At 45.7% G+C, this 20287-nt stretch overlaps 1 protein-coding gene across 1 annotated transcript; it reads left to right on the plus strand.

The window, feature by feature from the left end:
* The first annotated feature begins 1072 nt into the window (after positions 1-1072).
* Positions 1073-13837, plus strand: fbxo46 (F-box protein 46). The gene is made up of 3 exons (XM_079354003.1): positions 1073-1508; positions 9421-10045; positions 10133-13837. Exons 2-3 carry the CDS (start codon positions 9566-9568, stop codon positions 11951-11953), a joined length of 2301 nt encoding a protein of 766 aa, XP_079210129.1. The 5' UTR covers positions 1073-1508; positions 9421-9565; the 3' UTR covers positions 11954-13837.
* Positions 13838-20287: the final 6450 nt, after the last annotated feature.

Consider the following 20287-nt stretch of genomic DNA (forward strand, 5'->3'; position numbering starts at 1 on the left):
TGGGAACAGAAGTCAACATGAAGTCACTGAACAACATTGAACAACAGGGCACACTTGGCCTTAATGCTTAAATGCCGGAGCTGGCTTCAGCAGAGGGGAGGCGTTTGGAGCTGGGACTCCTCGCAACCAGGGATTGTGTGTGTCAGTGTGTTTGATTCCATTAGTTTTAAGTTGATCTTTGATATCATTATGTTTGTTCAATAGTAATAAATTGGTTTGACTTTGTTAATGTGTGAAGGGTTTTAAAAGGGTCAGTGTGTGGTTTGTTGTTAGCCCCATAGGGCTGCCACATGGTGGGGCGTATCAACCTACATTTGACACTGGCTCTTTTATCTTGATTCTGTTTTAATCGTAGGTCCAAATTATTGGTCTGATTGTCTCTTTTCAGTGGCGTCTGTAACATTAACACTTTGTACTCCTGTCTTGAAAAGTGCTCTACAAATAAAAGTATTATTATCATGATATGTCGTACAAGAAAACTAAGTTTACTGTTGTATTTTGTTTAAAAATACACTTTATGTTGATGATCATTCAGGAAAATGAACCATTTTATATTCTTGCACTTACATTTAAGAAATCTGAGCTGTTTATTTAGAAGTCAAAGCAATCATGAGACATCAAAGAAGTGGTTTCCCAACCCTTTTATCCTTGAATATAGATTATAATGCCTTTCATTAAAACTTTGAAATACTTGTATTATTTAATTATCTTTGTTATTGTATGTCACATGCTTCCCAATAAAGAGGATTTAGGCCAGAAATGAGAAATAAATAGTTATAGGAGTAAGATTTATTTACACCATGCAGAGAACGAAATTGAAATTCCATTTTTTGAAATCTGAACATATTCTCCTTTGCAAAAAGACGAATAAAATCCTTCTCCACTCACTGCTGCTTGGCCCTAACCAGCTTCCGTAGAATTGAAACTACATTTAATTATGTTATTTATTATACCTTGTCTTGTCGACACAGTGACCTTTAGTGGTTTTATGGGTTGTCCACTACAGTGACAGCGGGAGGGGGGCAGTAGAGGGAGGGAGCTGAGCAGCTGCCATATATGGGCACACCACCGACTCTGTTCTCCTATTGGTTGTTGGCCTTATGCAGCTGCTTGTCAACAAGATGGCCTTCCTCCTCCTGCCGTTTTGACACTGATTATTTTGGTATACCCGAGGAGAACATACCGTAAAAAGCTTGTGCCACTTCTAAATAGATATCGGGAGAGCGACTGTCCGGAGTCACAACAAGGCTCACAGTCAGCCGGACTTTGTCCAGACAGCTGACAGGCACACAAAGCCTCGACAGCGGCCATCATCACCACACAAGATAACAAGAAAGTCGACGTTAGCCGAGCTAGCTGCTGAGCTAGCTTAGCTACGTGGACACGAATAGTTAACTCGTGTCACCTGCATTCAACCAAAACAACAAAAAAAAGCACAACAAGGATACACTTGTCATCGACAGTTTACAAGACAAGAAGATTTCCCCGTGGGGATTAACCTTGCTAAGGTGAGTAATGAAACGTTTAAGCGCTTTCTTTCCTTTTTTTTACCTTGTTAGCTCGCTAGTTAGCGCTGTCATGTTATTATGCTATCCAGTTAGCAAACTTGTTAACCAACGACGGGGCTAATTTATAATATCAGCAACCGAATTAAGCTATTATCCTTCTATGATTGTTGATTTTAAGGGTATAATTAATGCTAAATATCAGCTGGCTAAGGTGCTGCTTAGACATGAATGCGGTTAACATTTTACTACGACGTTTGCTAACAAGCTGCTAGTTGGTCTAAAGTCGTGTAGTGTTGATTAAATATCAGAGAGATCTGTTGATCTTCTGGATGTTTGGGACTCTATTTTTTTTTCTTTAGGTAGAGAAGTTGGTATTATCTCATGAAGTATAGTAGGGTTAAAAGATTACAACGATTCACTACACGATTCACGATTTATTTGACTAAATGAGACTGAAGACAGATGAAGAGTGAAACAGATTCATGTAGGAGCCGCTGACCTGCTTGTCTCTGTGGTCTTTGGTCTGTTAACACTGCATCATGTTGGTTTCTGTCTTCTTGTGTTATCTTCACACAGTGTTTGTCTCATCTGTTTACTTCTCTCTTTTCATTTTGTCTTGAAGTCAAAATGCTTCCACACGTCCGATTTGAAAAGACTGCTTCTTGTCATGTTGTAAATACAAACCGAGGTCTCTTAAGTGAAAAACAAAACACTTCTCTACAGAGCACACATGTAATTAAGCAGAGTCCACTCGATCTATTACTGTTGTTTAGCGTTGTAACTTTTTTAATTTGTTTTTATGACTTATGGATGACGTGTATTTTACTAAACTTAATGTACAGCCCTTTGGTCCGTCTTAGCTGTTATAAATGTGCAATATAAATAAAGTTGACTTGACTCTAAAGCTGTTGACGCTCAGTACCGATGTGAACCTTTGAATCGATTTATCACGATTAACATCCCCACCTCCAACAAAACCAGGAGAAGTGCATTTTCATCTGAAATTAACAAACACTAAGGCCAACATAACAACTGTCTTTCCAAAATAAGGAACCTTTCGATAATGTGGTGAGGATTTAAATTTTTGTTCAACACAGCCTCGCTATCAGGTGGAGAGGCTAACGTGTACAAGTCCGGACTGAAACAGCAGCAGACTTGATCAACATGTTGTCAGTGTTTTAATGTGATGAGTTTTGATGAAATAGCCCACGCACCCAGAGGACTGTTTGTTTTTATTTACATCACCGTTAGCTTTTTGCATGACAACAGCTCTATTCTTCCCGATTTCCAAAATTTGCACAACATGACAGTACAACCAACAACAGTGCAGCAGTGTAATGAAAGCACGATACACACATCAAAATAAAAGTCTATATGAAGACTATTCAACCCACACGCTCCATACCACTCACCCACACAGATGAAAATAAAACTGCTCTGACCTATGTGACCCAAACTACCAATTAATGAAACTTATCTTTAAATAATGATCTTTAAGTAAGTTTTTGAAACTACTACTAATGTTGTGTTGTATGATAGAAAAAGGGAGGGACGTCTTTTATTGCTCCGTTCATTACAGTGCGTTGAACTGACGTGTTGGATTTTTTAAATGAAAGCTTTCTGGTGTTGAAGTAGGTTGAGACAGTGGCCTTTGTGATTGCAGGACCAAATGTTGCCGCAGACACTCCCACAAACACACAGACAGTCCCTCACAGTCAGACAGCCTCTCCTCCTAGGTGTCCCGACAGAAAGGCGGCTCTCAATGTAATAATGTTTCTGAGCAGACTGCTGGAGTGATGCACTCGGCTCCATTGTTCTGTTGACAGTTTGCTGCAAAGCTGGCCTGCTGGCTGCGCTTCTGTTGCATTGTCTCCACAGGCGCGCATGCAGCGAGGGAGATTGAGCTAAGACGTTTTGGCATGCTTGGGTTTTATCATTCGTCAGCTTCGGGCCATCTGGCTAAAAAATGCTGTGAAAATTGTGATGGGACAGTTTCAGTGATGTTGATTTGGACTGGCATTATTTTGTGTTTACTTTGGTAAAGTGGTGGACCAGTTAAATTAAATATTTCAAACTACTTTTGGGTTGTGTAGGGAAATCATTCAGTCTAGCAGAAAATAAGTTTTCATATGTTGGGAAAAATCAGTCGATATTTTGCAGCTGTGATATTTGTATTTGAGCTGGGACATCTCTGTCTTGTAGATTTGTTGTGTGCGCAAATAGTTTGTGAAAGTGTGGAGATTTCCCCTCTCCGATCACAGCAATCCACTAGCATTTGTCTCCTCAGCCTTGTTTAGTCCTCAAAAACTCCTGATGTGAGAACTGAGCAGGGTGTTAGTTCACCTCGAGAGAAAGAGAGAGAGAGGACGTGGTGACTCTTACTCCATGTGATCAGTACGCAACTATGGACTCCCTGAATGTGTCCGGTGAGATCTCCGTGCATGTCATTAAACTGCTGCATCATGTTTTCTGACGACCAGATCAGCAGGATTTCAGAGCAGTGCTTGAGAAAGTCTCTAGACATGATTAGGATTGCATACGTGAAAACGGCAAGAAAGAACAATGTGAAAGGCATTTTTGGATTTGTTTTTTTCTGCAATAATAGAAAAGTGAATTTTTCTAGTGTAGTAATGATGCACACAGTTGCTAATATAATGCACATGGCTGTTTGCGTTTTTTGTAAAGGCTTTAGTAGGACCATCACTTCACACTGCTGCTAGTGTCACCAAGGTTGAACGTGTCTTTCCTGCTGGCTTGATTTTTTTGAAGTATCGCACAAGTGGAGATATTTACGTGATAATAGATTCAGAAATGTCTCCTCCGGTTGTGTGTTTGTCAGACAACTTAATACCTAATGTTGCAAACCCTGGCACTACTGTGTTGCTGCAGTGTTGCTGCCACTGTGCTTGGAAAGGATTTGAAGGATTAGGTTGATGCAGAAAGCTTAAAACCAAACCCAAGCCTTCAATTGCAGGGGCTGTTTCAAACGAAGAGAAGCAAGTGAATGTAGTTTCAGCTCTATCTTTAAATAACCATCTGGGAGTAATGCAACACTATGATGAGAGTATTTGTCTTTGCATCAGTGCTATGTGTAGTTCACAATCGCAGTATCAACTTCAGAGCGGGCGAGAACAGAAAACATAATGCAGCAACTTAATTACTTGCACGAGAGCGTAGCGGTCATGTGCAGACAGTCTAAGGTCGTGCACCGATCCCAGTGCTCCCCATGAAGTACTGAAAGTGTAGAGTGACTCTCCGACCGTGTGTGCATGTGAGATGGTGGTATTTGGGGGGGGGGGGGGGGGAGGAAACTGATATGTCTTCATATCAATGGTTTAATAATGGCTTTAGTTTGCACTGAAGTTACATTCACTTATGAAAGTCCCGACCTTTCATTGTCGTTCTGCTTCCGGCGCTCTCCGAAGTGGCCGCCTGCTGCAGCAGCTCCCGTCGTACACGTCGTCTAACGTTACTTTTTTTTTTATTACTTATTTATTAATTTTCGTTTTTCTAATTTGTATTCCATGTTACATTGTTTTTTGTTTCTAACATTGTGTGTTTGATTGTCCTGCTGCTGTAACGCCACAATTCCCCACCTTTGTAATGTCAGTAACACAAAAAAAAACGCAATATTGAAAAAAATATCACAATGTCAGTTTTGTTCCAATATCTTTCAGCCATAATGAAGAGCGGATAAGAGGACAAATGGTCAGTAAGAAAAACATTCTTCCAAAGTCATACCTGTAGTATCGAACGCAGCTCGTTTAGATCACTTTGTTTGTGTTGTTAGTCGACATTCAGCACATTCCTAAAAACTAAAGAGAAGAATTTTCTGTTATACCTCAGGTGTGACATGGAGTTTACACATTTGAATCATTTGAAAGAAGAGATATTAAGGTGTGTATTCTTCTGAATGAAATGTAAAGGAGGTGACAGAATGAGGTTTATCCTGCAGAACAGGAATAACCTGACTGGATTTCCCACTCCTCGCAAAATGTTGGCTGCACAATTATCTTGTTTGCCAGATAACAGAGGAGCAGAGCGGTTTTTATTTTGTTTATTTTTAATTCCAGTGTAGATCAAGCACTATGCAAAGCATCCCGACTATCCTAAATTCTCTCCAGTCAGTGAGGGCTCATAATTCGGATCTGTGGTTTGTGAAAGTGGCCGGCGCCCAGTGTGTGACGGTGGGTGGACTGTCTCTCTGGCCCCCGTCGTTTTAAGACCATCGCGTCTGTTACGAGAGAGAAGGACTCTATGATGCGCTGAGAGGGAGGTGAAAAGACGAGTCGCTGGGAAGAAAGCAGAGAGTAAAAGTGGTTGAAGAGAGAAAGTCATTCGGGTTCACAGAGAGAGAGAGAGCGCAGTAAAAAGGGTTTACCAGCTTTTTTTCTCAACGGTATAATCTGCCTGCTCTTAGCTGTGTTGTTGCTGTGTGATTATGGAGAAAGCATTTGAGTTGTTCCAAACACCGTGTGGGTGGTGTGTGTGTGTGTGCTTTTAGCACCTCCTCCTATGAGCCTTAACGTTTGTCCAAATGTATGAAGCTCCTCCCGTTCAGTGTGTCAGCCGGAGAAGAAGAACAATAGCTTGTCTTTATGAATTAAAGAAAACCAATCGGCGAGAAACGTGTCAACTTTTTGTGTGATAGGAAGAGCTCCGAGTTCATCATGAAGAGCATTTCCTTTTAAGTGATACGTTCCTGATTCCTTTTTACTTATACTTGAAATATTTGTAGCTACAACACCTGAAAAGGATGCTGTATTGCTCGTGGAGGTCTGCATGCTGTTCAGCTACTTTATTTTAAACGGGGCAACGTTCGATCAAAGATCTTCCTCAGGCAACACTTTTGGATCTAAACGTCCCTCGTTGGGATGCTGAACAGAGTGCAGAGCTTTCTCTCTTTTTGCTGCTGTTAGTGAGTGAGTGTGTGTGTGTGTGTGTGTGTGTGTGTGTGTGTGTGTGTGTGTGTGTGTGTGTGTGTGTGTGTGTGTGTGTGTGTGTGTGTGTGTGTGTGTGTGTGTGTGTGTGTGTGTGTGTGTGTGTGTGTGTGTGTGTGTGTGTGTGTGTGTGTGTGTGTGTGTGTGTGTGTGTGTGTGTGTGTGTGTGTGTACACAGTGAGTAAACAAATAATGAATTTAGGTAAGCAGGAAGTCAACAACCGTCTAAAGGAGGATGCAAAAAGCCAACATGGCTTCACGTTTTTTTTTAGATTGTCTTTGAACATTGATATCCATATACTCAAAGCATGATGCCTGAATACTGATGAGGAGTTTGGTGAAAACAAACCAAACAATTAATTAGCTAAATTAATTTTCATTCATTATTAAACTCTACAAACCTGCTGGCAGGAATTAAGATCTTTGTCATGATTGGCATCTGTGACACGTGCACGATTGTTGGAGACCTGCTAGCTGTGTTAGGGGCCTCCTAGATGACCTCTTCTGTGGCATTTCACTCCTTGCATCATGTCAGACAGAAGGTGTCAGATGACGGTTGAAATATTCTGTCAACCCTGTAAAACGCCACGTGGTTATACACCTGACGGCTGCATTCAAAACTCGACGGCACACCGGGCTAAAACCCGAAAAGTCCTGACATGAAGTTGAATTTGGTGACGTTCACTGTTGTTCTTTGGAAAGTCCTTTTCTCTTCCTCTGCTGCAGGACGTACGCCTACAAACGTACAGGCGGCTTTAGTGTATATTTCATATGGATCGATCAGTTTGGGGAAGTGAAGGGCGATTTTTAAAATTCATCATCTAAGCCTCAGTGAGCGCTAATTAGCTAACTTTGGCTAGTTTACAGAATCACTGTGTCCGAGTTCTGGAGCATTAATGTGAGCTGAAGGCAGAAAGATTTTGATGAAGTGAGCACAATATTTAACGTCTGAATGAGGTGAAGTTTCTTCTTTTGTTTCCTAGTCTGACAGCGGAGCGTCCGACAGCAGCGCTCCCCTATCTCCTCCTCTTCCTCCTCCTCCTCTTCCTCCTCCGGGTTTTATGTCTCTGATTAAATTCTGCAGAAGCACGACGACTCTCTGCAGCGTGATGCAGGCTTGTCACCTCGCCGGTTAGCGCACCCAGTTGAACCACCCTGCTGTCTGTCGTTTAGAGAATAGAAAATAAAACTAGTTGAGACACACACCTGATACCTCCTCCGTAGCGTGCAGCAGTAAGAAGCCTTTCTTGCCTGACAGGTGGGTGTGACTTCATGGGAAAGCTATGTGAATGCTGGTTCGTTTTGTCCACTGAGACGCGCCCTGTTTGACATTATATTACCATTATTCCAAGCTGGAAGTGTTCGGGATGTAACTATTAGTGTGAGTACTTTTTAAAATGGTTAAACATTAAACTGTGTGAGTTACTGAGGCTCCTTCAAGTTGAGGCCTGCAGAGAGACTTTGTTGTGCCGGGGCTGGTCTAAGTTTTTGAGGGGGGAAGGGATTTTGTGTATAAACGCTAAATACATCAAATGCAGCTTAAATGTTTTTGTTTTTACTGTTAAAGTTGCTGCCACATCCTAAGAAGAAGAGTTTATATCTGTACGTTTAAGAGTAGAGGTTCAGAGCTTCGCTGCACAGAAAGAATGGTGGGGGTGGGTTTTAGTTCTTTTAAGCTAAAGTACATTTCTTGTGGCCAGTGATGTACAATTTTATGAATTGTGTTCGTCCGTTTTTAAACATACAGGGCTGCTCGATTTGTTCCAAAATAATCGTGGTTATTTTAATATTGATCACACTCAATTTAATTTAATGAAGCCTGAACACTCTTCACACTTTAACGTTGTGAACACTTTGAAAAGAAGTCAAATCAAAAGCAAGATGGTGATGCATTCATTAAAATCAAAACTTTGATTGTGGGCGGCCGTGGCTCAGTCGGTCGAGTCGGTCATCTCCGAACGGGAAAGTCGAGGGTTTGAGCTCCTGCAGCCACATATCCGATGTTTCACACTTTCACATAAATGGGATGAGTCACCTAAAGTTGAACCTTACGGAAGTGTTGTCAATCCAACTTCATACAAATATTTTAAACCTTGAAGGGACTCTGCTTGGGACTGACCACGAGGTTTGATTTTTGGGTTCCAAGCTGTCCCTCAAATCAGCCGCGAGCTCATCATGTTGATTCATGGCCACTTGTTTCTCTGCCTAAGCATGCCGGCACGTTCCTGGCAGACCCTACGGCTGGCATCGCTGCAGACGCGAGGCACGCTGCATGGAGTTAAGCCTGCCCCCCTCAGCCTTTAGCGTAGGCTTTTTGACTGGGAGAAAGGGGTGAGGACAGCTACAGCAGTTTCAGTACTACCCCACCCCCTCCTGCTGTTCGCTAAAAATAGGTCCAGCATATGCCTGCGTGCTCCTCCCTGTGTTGCCTTCTATTAAGCAAGTCCTCTTTGAAGCACTGAGATGCAGGAGAGGAGCAGAGAGAGAGAGAGAGAAAAGTGCATTTGTAGCTTTTGTATTTCATCTCTCACCCCTTTCATCTGCAGGCCGCAGACACCAAACCTGACATAGAATCCCTTTAATTTAATTTACAGGCTCCAAAGCTGGAAGACGATCCAGGCACACAGTAGCAAATGTAATTGCTAATTGGGTTTGGTCAAAGTAGGAGGCAGGCAAGTTGAGATAAGCTGATGAGAAGTATGATGATTGTTCTTTTCTCTCCAGTCTAGCAGCCGGCTCCGGGTGTACAATGCTAACACCCTCTTTGAACTGTACCGCTCGGCATCTGTTCAATAAAGCCTGGATTGGTCATTGATTGTCTCTATGATCCTGGCCCTGACGATCAATGCTGCTCGAGAGACTCAAGCTCAGTTATCAGTTGCTGGGTTAAATCAATGTTGTTTTATCTCCTTCCCTCGTCCTTAAATCTCATCTGTACTGACGTCTTTTTCTTCTTTTTATTGTCGATGCAGGTTGCATGCACGGTGTTGCTGGAGGACTTGTCTACAGACAGTGCCCGTCACTGGCACTGGGACAGGGAGCCAACAATGAGAGCTCTGGCTCTGGGTGTTCGCTGGCCAGCATAGATGCCGATATGCCCCTGTGGTCCTCATCCTGATGGACCGAGACACGTTCTCCCACATCCGCCTGTGGTGCCCACGCCCCTTTGGCACCTACTCCCAGAACAAAGCCAGGAGTCCAGGCTCGGGGGGCAGTGGTGGAGGCAGTGGTGGGACAGGGTCCCCCCCCCTTTGCAAGGCTGAGCCCTCCTCGGGTGCCAGAAGGACGGTGGATGGAGGTGAAGATGGGGGGATGATAGTCGGGGTTCAGGAAGAGAATGGAGAAGTGGAAGACGTGGGCTTGGAGAACACCCCGCCTGAACCGGACCTGGTCCCCAGCTCCCTAACACAGAGCCAGGGCCCTGCTCCCTCCTCAGCCCCTCCTTCTCCACCCTCTTCTGGCTCCCAGATGGAAGATGGCCGCGTGCTGTTAGACACCTGGTATGTCATAAAGCCCGGAAACACCAAGGAGAAGATAGCCTTCTTTGTTGCACACCAGTTCAGTGGAGCTGGCCAGCCCAGACCCAGCGCCATGAAGGTAAAAAAAACTCAGGCCAAAGGTGCAAAAACATTTCTGTGCAACCTGCTTATTTGTAATCTTAATATGATGTACTGTCCCCAACAGGTTAAAGGTAACTGGGCCACTGACTGCAGTAAAGCCAAAAGACGGAGACGATGCTCATCCTACGACCCTCCAACTCGCTCCCAAGCTTCGGACCCACACCTCAGTCATGACTCTTCCCCTGCCCCTTCCAGCCCCGACGAGCAGCTTTTAGGAGGGGTTAATGAGACGGACCTGCTGTCAGTGGCAGAGATGGTGGCCTTGGTTGAACAGAGGACTGCTATGGCCCTCCAGGGAATTGTGGCTGTTCATGGGAACCAACACAACCAGCAGGCCCCCACTTCAACTCACAGTCAGGCCCTCACCCCCAACCAGCACACCCTACTGCGAGGAACAGTGTCAGACCCCACCCCTGTAGTTTTTGTGTCGGACAGTTCAAGTGGCCAGCCCTCCAACGAGGTCCAGGAGTCATCGTCTCCCATCCAGACAGACCAGGAGCTGGAGGAGCAGCAGCAGCAGGAGTCATGCAGGGTAGCCCAGGCCATCGCACACTTTGAGTCCCAGAACCTGTCCAGTCTGGGGGCTGGTCCGGGAACAGACTCTTCGAATCAAGAAAGAGACAGCGAGCGTAGAAGAGGAGGGGAGTCCACCGCGGTAACCCCTCCTCCGCCCCCCAGTCACAGTCATGGTGAGGTTAGGATAGCTTTCCGAGTGTCAAATCTGGATCCGCGCTCTCAGTTGGAGCCAGCTGGCAGGTCCCGCTGTATGTTTATGAGCTGTGGCGGTGGGGGGAACCAGGCAGCGGCCAGGGCCAAAGAGAAAATCACCTGTGACCTCTACCAGCTTGTCAGTCCCTCATCTAGAGACCCCAGTAGTCTGCTGCTTGCTGCCACAACTGCTGCCCCCAAACCAGATGGAGACCTCCACCATCCCGACAGGCCAGCCTGTGGCAGTCCAGATCCAACCCAGGAGCTTTCCTCTGGGGAGAAGAAAGCTGTGGGTGTGGGGAGGGAGCGCGTGACTGGCTTCCACGTGGAGGTGGTGGTGACGGGTGCTGTTGACCAATGTGTGTTCTATGGTAAGGACAGTACAGAGAATGTGCAGGAAGAGACCGTGTGCTTTGCTATGCCGAGCGGGGGAAGTGGGGGCGTCGGTAATTCCTCTGACCCCACATCGGACGATCCCCCGCCTGGTCAGCTCTTCTTCCTCCAGCCCTCTCGGGGCCAAGAGGAGGACGTTAAAGGAACTGTTGCTGGAAATGGGTCAGGGATGTGTTCCTTGGACTGTGCCAATAACAACGGCCCCGGGGCGGGCGTGGCAGTGGGCTCGGGGGAGCGGGCAACTAGACCGGATTCTCCTAGTGTCGGAGAGGACTGTTCAGACCCTTCCCTGTGTCGCCTCTACCGCCACGTGTCTCACGATTTCCTTGAAATCCGGTTTCAGATTCAGCGCCTCCTCGAACCGCGTCAGTACATGCTGCTGCTGCCCGACCACATCATGGTCAACATCTTCAGCTACCTGCCCACGCGCTCGCTGGCTGCCCTCAAGTGCACCTGCCACTACTTCAAGGTGTTGATCGAGACTTACGGGGTGCGGGCTGTAGATTCACGCTGGAACCAAGACCCTCTTTATCGGGATGACCCCTGCAAGCAGTGCAAGCGGCAATACGAGCGCGGGGATGTTTCCCTGTGCCGTTGGCACCCCAAACCTTACCACCACGACCTGCCTTACGGACGTTCCTACTGGATGTGTTGCCGGCGCACAGACAAGGACACACCTGGCTGCCGTGTCGGTCTCCACGATAACAACTGGGTCCAGCAGCCTGCTGACGGCTCTCAGCCCATTCGCAGCAAGAGAGAGGACAGGAGGGAGGAGGCGAGGTAGAGAGAACAGAGTACACCTCACACCACTCTCGTCTCCTCTCTCTCTCCCTCTCGCCTCTGTTCAAACGATGAGCAGGGAGTTGAGGGAGGGATCAGCACTCCAGGACCGCTTTTTTTTTCTTTTTTTTTGCCTGTCTTTGTTCCAGCACTCCCTTCTCATTCCTTCCCTCGTTGGAGGAAGGTTAGAGGTAAAGAAGGAAGAGAGGTGCGTCACTCTCCTTGCCTTTTTGTTTGTTTTTTTTCAAGCCCTCCAGAATCCCTCTGTCCTCCCACTGTGCTCCAGAGTGGCACCTTTTTTTTAAAAAGTTTGCATACCAGGGTTCGGGTCCCCTCCTGCTGCTCTGTCAAGTCAGCCCTCTTTCTGCCTCACTCAGTACATGGCTGTTTGATAATTCACGTGAATACTTGCAGTGTGTATGATTGAGATTAGCATTCATAAAGTGACGCATAGAAATGTAATGCCTGAGAGCCTGCTTACTGTTCCCCCTACACGTCCTGTGTTTTGTGCTGTTTCACAAACTTCCACGTTAGCTGTACAATGGTGCTTCGAGGAATGAGCTGTACTGAATCCCAACAGATGTAAACGTCGTCAGTGGCAGAATGTTTTCAGCACTGCTATAGAAATGTGATTGTATAAAGCAAACTTGATTATTTTTTTTCCATTGTACCAGAATAACATTTGTACCTGTCCCGCGTCATGCGTCTCCATTTCTCTGAATGTGCTGTAACATTGTGCTATGCCCATCAGTCCCCTGATAATGCTGCTGAATCCATCGCCTGTGTCACGTGACACAGTCGACCCGGAAATAGGAATACCATTCATTTATGATGGACGCCGTCTCATAGTTCTAGCCAGAAACACTGGCCCCTGGGACCTGTTCTCTTTTCTTTTTTGTTTCTTTTTTTTCTCCATTTTTTCAGAGTGGACCCTAACCTTGCGGACCAGCCATAAAGAGGAGCCAACATGTACTGTCTGGTTTGCACAGAATTATGGGAGATGGATTGAAATGATGAAGAACAGTGAGATTGAATGGGATGAAAAAGAGAAACTTGATGTCACTTTGGAAAGGCCTGATGTCACTTTGTATGGTTTGATTGACTTTCTCGTTTGCCGTTTTTGTTTTGTTTTTTGTTTGACAGTTTTATTGGGGTGTGTGTCAGAGAATGTTTGCTGTTACATTTTGCTTTTATTCTTGAGGACTGCGTTCTCCCCGTTATCAGTCTGTCACCCTACTACACCTGCAGAGATGTATTTTTTTAAATACTCCATCTTTGTTCTAAACACCCAGCTTTCTTCCTTTCCTCCTCCTCCTCCTCCTCTTCCTCCGTCCTCCGACCCAGCAGAGGGCAGTGTTTGCCAAAAAACGTCATTCATGCTTCAAAGTGGATGAAACCGCAGACCACAGAAACTCTCTACACCAGCTTCCAGCCTTAAAAGCCCCCTACCTCTTACCCGCCCTGCAGGAGATTGAGGCGTCAGATACCTCACAGATGATGAAGAGTAATGGGAGTTGCACAGGACCCTGTACGAGGCTTGACTGAGTCCATCCAGCTCTACTGGATCCACCCAGAACTCTTTTTGTGGGAGCGTAAGATGAACAGTGCCTGGTGACGACTCTGACCCTTCACTCTTGGAAAAACCTCCTCTCCGCTATTCTCTCCCTGCTGCCCCCCCTCCCTCCCCTTCCCCCCCCCCCCCCCCCCCCGCAATCTGACAGACTGGACATTAAAGAACTCACACGATGAATGATGAAACTCTGCATGGAGGTGGGATGATGGTTGGGTAGTTTTGGGAGATCTCTGTAGGTCCCAGACATGTACAATGCTAATGGGAAATATCTGCTTAAATAAAAACAGAAGTGATGATTAAAACTGGAAATCTGAATCACTATGTGGTCTGTGTGGTGACTGATAGATCGCAGGCAGCTTTCAGCGATGTGTATTTAACAATGATTGATGCGTCTCGTCTTTTATCCGAGATCGTCTCGTTTTCAACATCTGTGTGACCGCAGAACAAAGTGCACGTTAAATCTTTTTTAAACTACGATCGCAAAGATTATAATCTCAAGTAACTGCAAATAAAAAAAAGATCTATTTTTCTACTTCCTGTATTAATGCTCTTCTATACAAGGCTCTTTCTGTTTCGCATCCACTTCACATCTTATGACGCACGTTTTCACTCACATTTGATGTTTGTTAGTTTTGAAGTGTAACTGAAGTTATATCTCGTGGTGCGTTCGTGTGGCGAATGACTCCGGACAAATCAAATGAACTCGGATATTTATAGACAACCAGAGGTGCTGTTTGTCACCCGGCAAGGCAGACCCCAGACCTGAGGGCCCCTGAGGCCTCACAAACTTATACAAACAAACAAAGATAGAGGAGAAAAAAAGGAGATTGAGGAGTAAGAGTGGGGACGTAACAGCGTTCATTGCTCTTTATTCCATCATGTAGTCTGTGTGTGGATGTAATTTCATTTATCTCTAAAGCCAACCCTCTGACAGGCAGTCACATGGAGTAAACATCCATCCAGCTTCTGAGTATAGCTGCTTTCATCTCGCACCTTTCGATTGCAGTGCAGGAAGCAGGTGATTGAATCAAGCGTGTAATCGTAGACAGTAATGGCATTCAAACTCGATAGAAGCATCTCAGGTGGAAGTGCAAGTTCTTTTTAAACATGAAACGTCTATTCAAATCTACTGACACAGACTCATTTATATTCACTCTGATGAAGCTTACTGAATCCCGCCAGGTTTGTATTGTTTTTTTGCAGTGGGGTAAAATCATGGTGAGAGGCCCCGGTGCAAATCTCTTTTTGCCCCCTTGCCTAAACACAACTGCACGCAAACACGAGCGCTTGGACACGGCTGCTCGAGAGAACTGTGATTGTCAGCATGCAGCCTGTAATGTTACAGGTGACTGGTCACACTCATCCTGTAAACCAGCATTTCAGCACCACAGACAGCAGCAACACTTATCTAACAGCCTGCACCGACCAAACAACCACAGCCTGATGATCTCAAACTATCAAACATTCAAATGTAGCCGACACTAACAAAAATACACAAATTCCACTTAATAATAATAATTGAGAAGTGATATACTCACTCAATCCAAGCTCATCTCACGGGCTATGCGCTCAGCGAAGTCATTCTGCTCCGGTCCGCAGGTCGTCTCGTAGGCACAGCCGAGTCCACCGAGGCTTTTTTATTCAGGCTTGCCAACTTCACAACTTTTCTGAGTTCAACTTTCGTCCACTTTTTCCGCTGAAAGAAGAAACAACTCATCGTGCCTCATCATGATTGACAGCTATCAAGGTGATTGGACAAATCATTTTCTCCTCCCATACCAAACACTCAGCGTTAGCCTACCTTACTGACCCGCCCCAAACTATTCCAGTCACGGCACTTTTTTTTTCTTCCTTCATGGGCCGCTGACGGCGTCTGGGACGGTTTGCACCATCGATAGTCGATACTCTGAGAGACAGGTTTTGTAGCAGCAGCAAAACATAAAGGGAACGCTTAAACAGCACAATGTAAATCCGAGTCAACCACACTTCTGTGAAATCAAGCTGTCCACTTAGGAAGCCACACTGATTGACAATCAATTTCACACGCTGTTGTGCAAATGGAACAGACAACAGGTGGAAATTATCAGCAATTAGCAAGACACCCCCAATAAGGGAGAGGTTCTGCAGGTGGTCACCCCAGACCACTTCTCAGTTCTGATGCTTTCTGTCTGATGTTTTGGTCACTTTTGAATGCTAGCGGTGCTTTCACTCTCGTGGTAGCATGAGACGGAGTCTACAACCGACACATGTGGCTCAGGTAGCTCATCCAGGATGGCACATCAATGTGAGCTGTGGCAGGAAGGTTTGCTGTGTCTGTCAGCGTAGTGTCCAGAGCATGGAGACGCTACCAGGAGACAGGCCAGTACATCAGGAGACATGGAGGAGGTCGTAGGAGGGCAACAACGCAGCAACAGGACCGCTACCTCTGCCTTTGAGCAAGGAGGAACAGGAGGAGCACTGCCAGAGCCCAAAATGACCTCCAGCAGGTCACACATGTCTGCTCAAACGGTCAGAAACAGACTCCATGAGGGTGGTATGAGGGCCCAACGTCCACAGGTGGGGGTTGTGCTTACATCCCAACACTGTGCAAGATGTTTGGCGTTTGCCAGAGAACACCAAGATTGGCAAAATGGCCACTGGCGCCCTGCGCTCTTCACAGATGAAATCCGATTCACACTGAGCACATGTGACAGACGTGACAGAGTCTGGAGACGCCGTGGAGAACGTTCTGCTGCCTGTAACATCCTCCAGAATGACCGGTTTGGTGGGTCAGTAATGGTGTGGGGTGGCATTTCTTTGGGGGGGCCGCACAGCCCTGACTGCCATTAAGTACTCACATGAATCCTTAGACCCCTTGTGAGACCATGTGCTGGTGCGGTTGTTCCTGGGTTCCTCCTAATGGAAGACAATGCTAGACCTCATGTGTCTGGAGTGTGTCAGCAGTTCCTGCACGATGAAGGCATTGATGCTATGGACGGGGCCCGCCCGTTCCCCAGACCTGAATCCAACTGAGCACATCTGGGACATCATGTCTCGCTCCATCCACCAACGCCACAATGCTCCACAGACTGTCCAGGAGGAGGCGGGTGCTTCAGTTGAGGTCTGGGAGGAGATCCCTCAGGAAACGTAGTTTTGTTTTTACACTTTAATTTTGAGTGTTACTCCAAATCCAGACCTCCATTGGTTAATAAATTTGATCTCCATTGATCATTTTTGTTGTCAGCACATTCAACTATGTAAACAATTAAGAATTCTTGTTCAGCTCTAGGATGTTTTATTTCACTGTTCCCTTTGTTTCTTTTTGAGCAGTGTATGTTTTACAATACGCTCCACCACAAACCACCATGTCAGGAAAGGCTGGGTTGTGTGTACAGGTCCCTGGTTGAGTCAAATTTCAGGACCGCTTTCACGTCACAACCTTCTCTGGACAGTAGAGGGCGACAGAGTACACCAAGAGAATGACTACGAAGCTGATCCACCACTCTCTGACTCAAAATCTCAGTTTGACGTCTTAGACTGTGAAGAAGCTGCAGATGTGTGAAGACTGATTCCATTTTTAAATGCACACAGATTCTTCATGTTCTAGGGAGCAGTGTTTCGTCTTTATGAGAGCAGAATGGTTTCAAAACAATCACAACAGACTTTGAGCTGAAAGAAGGCATGGTCGGTTATAGGATCCTGTGTGTGTGTAGCATGATTTTCAGAGTGTAAACAGAATTTCCCCTTGCAGGATTAATAAAAAAAATCTTAATAATTTTTCAATATGAGTTCAGTTTTAGAGGCTTGTCTTCACAGACGGAGGAAGAGGTGTCATGTCTCTGTGGACACGATGTCCTGGAGGATCCAGTCCCTGCAAACTGAGCATCACGTCAAACTGGGACCAGTCTGGATCACAGGAGACTCCTCCTGTCCAAGACGGGGACTGCAGACCTTCAGTCAGAGCAGAGTGAAGCAGAACAGTCTGCTTCTGTGGCCTCCTCCAGAAACAGGTCAAGTGTGTTTTATTGCACAGCACAGACACAAACAGATTCCTCCTGCTGCACATGAAGCGGTTCAGGATCACTCAGTAATTTGACCTTTTGAAGCTCTGTGGACCTCATCAGGTGAGCTGCAGGTGACCTCCAGCCAGGTTCAACACCTGAGAACTAACAGGAAGAGAGAGACCTGCTTCCTTTTCATTCGTTTTCATTGTAACTTGTTCGTTGACTTTGGACTGCATCTTTGCTTCATGAATAACGTCCACCTATCCATCCGTTACCCATTTACCGCTTTTCCCGTCCGGGGTCGCCAGGGGCGGATCTCAGCTGTCATTGGGCGAGAGTTGACATCGGATTAGGGCGGCCATTAAAAGTCAGCAGGTAAGCTAACCAGCGTGTGTGTGGACTGTGGGAGGAAGGCGGAGCGAAGCCACGCCATGCACGGGGAGAACATGCAGACTCCACACAGAGGCTCCTGTCAGACGGGGATTCAAACCAGCAACCTCCTCGCTGTGAGGGGACAGAGCTGACCACTGCAGCACCGTGCAGCCAACAAATAAAATGCTAATATTATTTGCTTTCATTACAGACACTGAAACGGTCCGGAGGTGTCAGATTAGTCCATCGATCTCTTTCTACGTCTAATTTAGTCAAAAGTCACGGCGAGAGTTAAAAGCACATTATTTGAGTTGACAAACAAAAGCTGGAGAACAAAAATAGAATAATTGTTATACAACAACCTGGCAGCGGTTAGATAATCAGCCGTCGTTTGTGCTCTTTCCAGGTGAGTGCTAGGACTCAAAGTAATTCATGAAATGACAGGGGAGCGCAGAGACGGGCTGAACAACAGACGCATCGTGTTGGACGCAGCTTTAAAGCTGCAGAGGGAGAGCCTGACAGCAGAATGAGTGAAGTATTTAAAAAGAGGGCTGCAAGTGTGCCAGGTAATAATTCTGTTTAACCTGCGTCAGCTTTCACCGAGGGGAGCAAACGGAAGGAGAGGCTGAGCTTCAGGATCGAAATCTGTTCTTTCTGACGCCTGAAAGTAAGAGGTAAAATGGTCAGCAGTTACAAAAGAGTCAAGCCATGTTTACTGTGCGAAGCTTGAAGTTGTCACGATGACAATTAAATAATGTTTTTGTGTGTTTTGAAGGAGAGTCAGGCTGAGAGGGCTGAACTGTTTTCACATCTGCACTCCGGGAACAAATCTGGTAAAATATGTCTGGATTTGGCTGTTCGCTCCGAGTTTCCTCCCAGGACCATCCAAATGAAGAGTATCACATCTCATATCTGGTGCAGGTCACATGACTGAAGGGTTGGTTGGATAAACATATGGACCAATAAGTAAAGAGTGACTGTCAGAGGGAGTGAGGGAATTCATTAGGGAGTGGATGCAGAGATCGATTGCTTACTTGACCTGAATTTTAATGCTTTCACTGAGATGGCTGATCATTCTGATGCTGCCATTCAGAGTGTGTGTGTGTGTGTGTGTTTCCACACAGGTACATCTGTGGGAGTGTGCGTGCGTCATCCTACACTGAGATTGATGACTATTGATTGTGATCCGTTTGGTTTTTAAATTGCATATTCTGCATGCAGCTGGGATAAAAAAAAAAAAAAAACTCAAAACAAACCTTTTTTTTTTGGCCTAGATGTCGATTTATTTCCACCATGAACCCTGCTGGATTATTCATGTATTTAAATCCAAAGCGCTGCTCTTTGTACTTCACCTTGCCGTGCTGCGTGATGTATTCATAATGTTTATTTAAGTGTGTTTTAATGCACTGTATTCATATCTCTAAATGTTGTTTATACTCGTGAATTTTTCATCTTACATTAATGGACTTTGAAAAGTGAACCGTGCAAAAGCTTAAAGTTTGAGGTCACAAACAGACACGCACTAATCTTACTGAAAACACTTTTTATAATCCTTATTCAAACAAACATCTTTGTTCTATATACAAATAATATAAAGCCTTTCTGCAATTCATATTTTATGCAAAGCGACAAAAATCAGAGAGTGATCAGACCAGAGGCAGAGCCCCCCCCCCTCCCCCCCCTCTGACAGGGACAACCTACCGAGCATTATATGAACAACCAGGTGGGGAGAAAACAGCTTTAGTCTCATTATACCTTCTCAAGCTATTCCACCCCCTTTAAATACATCGTAATCTGCAGATCTAACATTTATAGCGATGCATTATTCACACACGTTTGCTTGCTACATGTTCAGTGTGTCCACGGCAGCATTAGACCACAATGAGGAGAAGGCTTCAACATGTATGAGCAGATCATTTCGCCATGCCCATCACTATTTATTTCTCATGAGCTGGAAAAGGCAGAACCGCTCGCAGGCTTGTTAGAAGAAGGAGAAGTCTGAGGTTTCCTAATAGCTGCTCCCCTGCGGCTTCCCACGTTTTACTCTGAGTTGGAAGTGACGGCCCTGTGGGGAAGCCATTAGCCACTGGCTGTCTCTCTCGTTCTTTCTCTCTCCGCTCCCACCTCCTCCTCCTTTTTCTGCAGGGATAGGTACACTTTCAAACACACATCACATTCACATACGCACATGAACAAGTCGCTGTAGCTTTCCTGAGACCATTAGCGGCTGTCAGGGTTGTTTTGACCTGTTCCCATCAGGCCAGCGGAGGCCGTGCGTCTCTACAGTCTTGGCAGGAGGGCCATTAGGCTGCAGTCCTACTGAGAAACAACGACTGAATGAAGACCTAAATTTGAGTAAAATGACCTTTTATATCTGGTAAACTGCTGGAAAATGAATCAGTGCCAACAG

The sequence above is a fragment of the Symphodus melops genome, assembly GCF_947650265.1.
Source record: "Symphodus melops genome assembly, chromosome: 10".
Classification (NCBI taxonomy): Eukaryota; Metazoa; Chordata; class Actinopteri; order Labriformes; family Labridae; genus Symphodus; species Symphodus melops.

Bases quoted from the DNA above. Each gene is read 5' to 3' on its own strand.
- fbxo46 (XM_079354003.1), top strand. From the start codon at position 9,566: ATGGACCGAGACACGTTCTCCCACATCCGCCTGTGGTGCCCACGCCCC. The intron at 10,046-10,132 runs GTAAAAAAAACT...TGTCCCCAACAG, and splicing joins CCAGACCCAGCGCCATGAAG to GTTAAAGGTAACTGGGCCAC.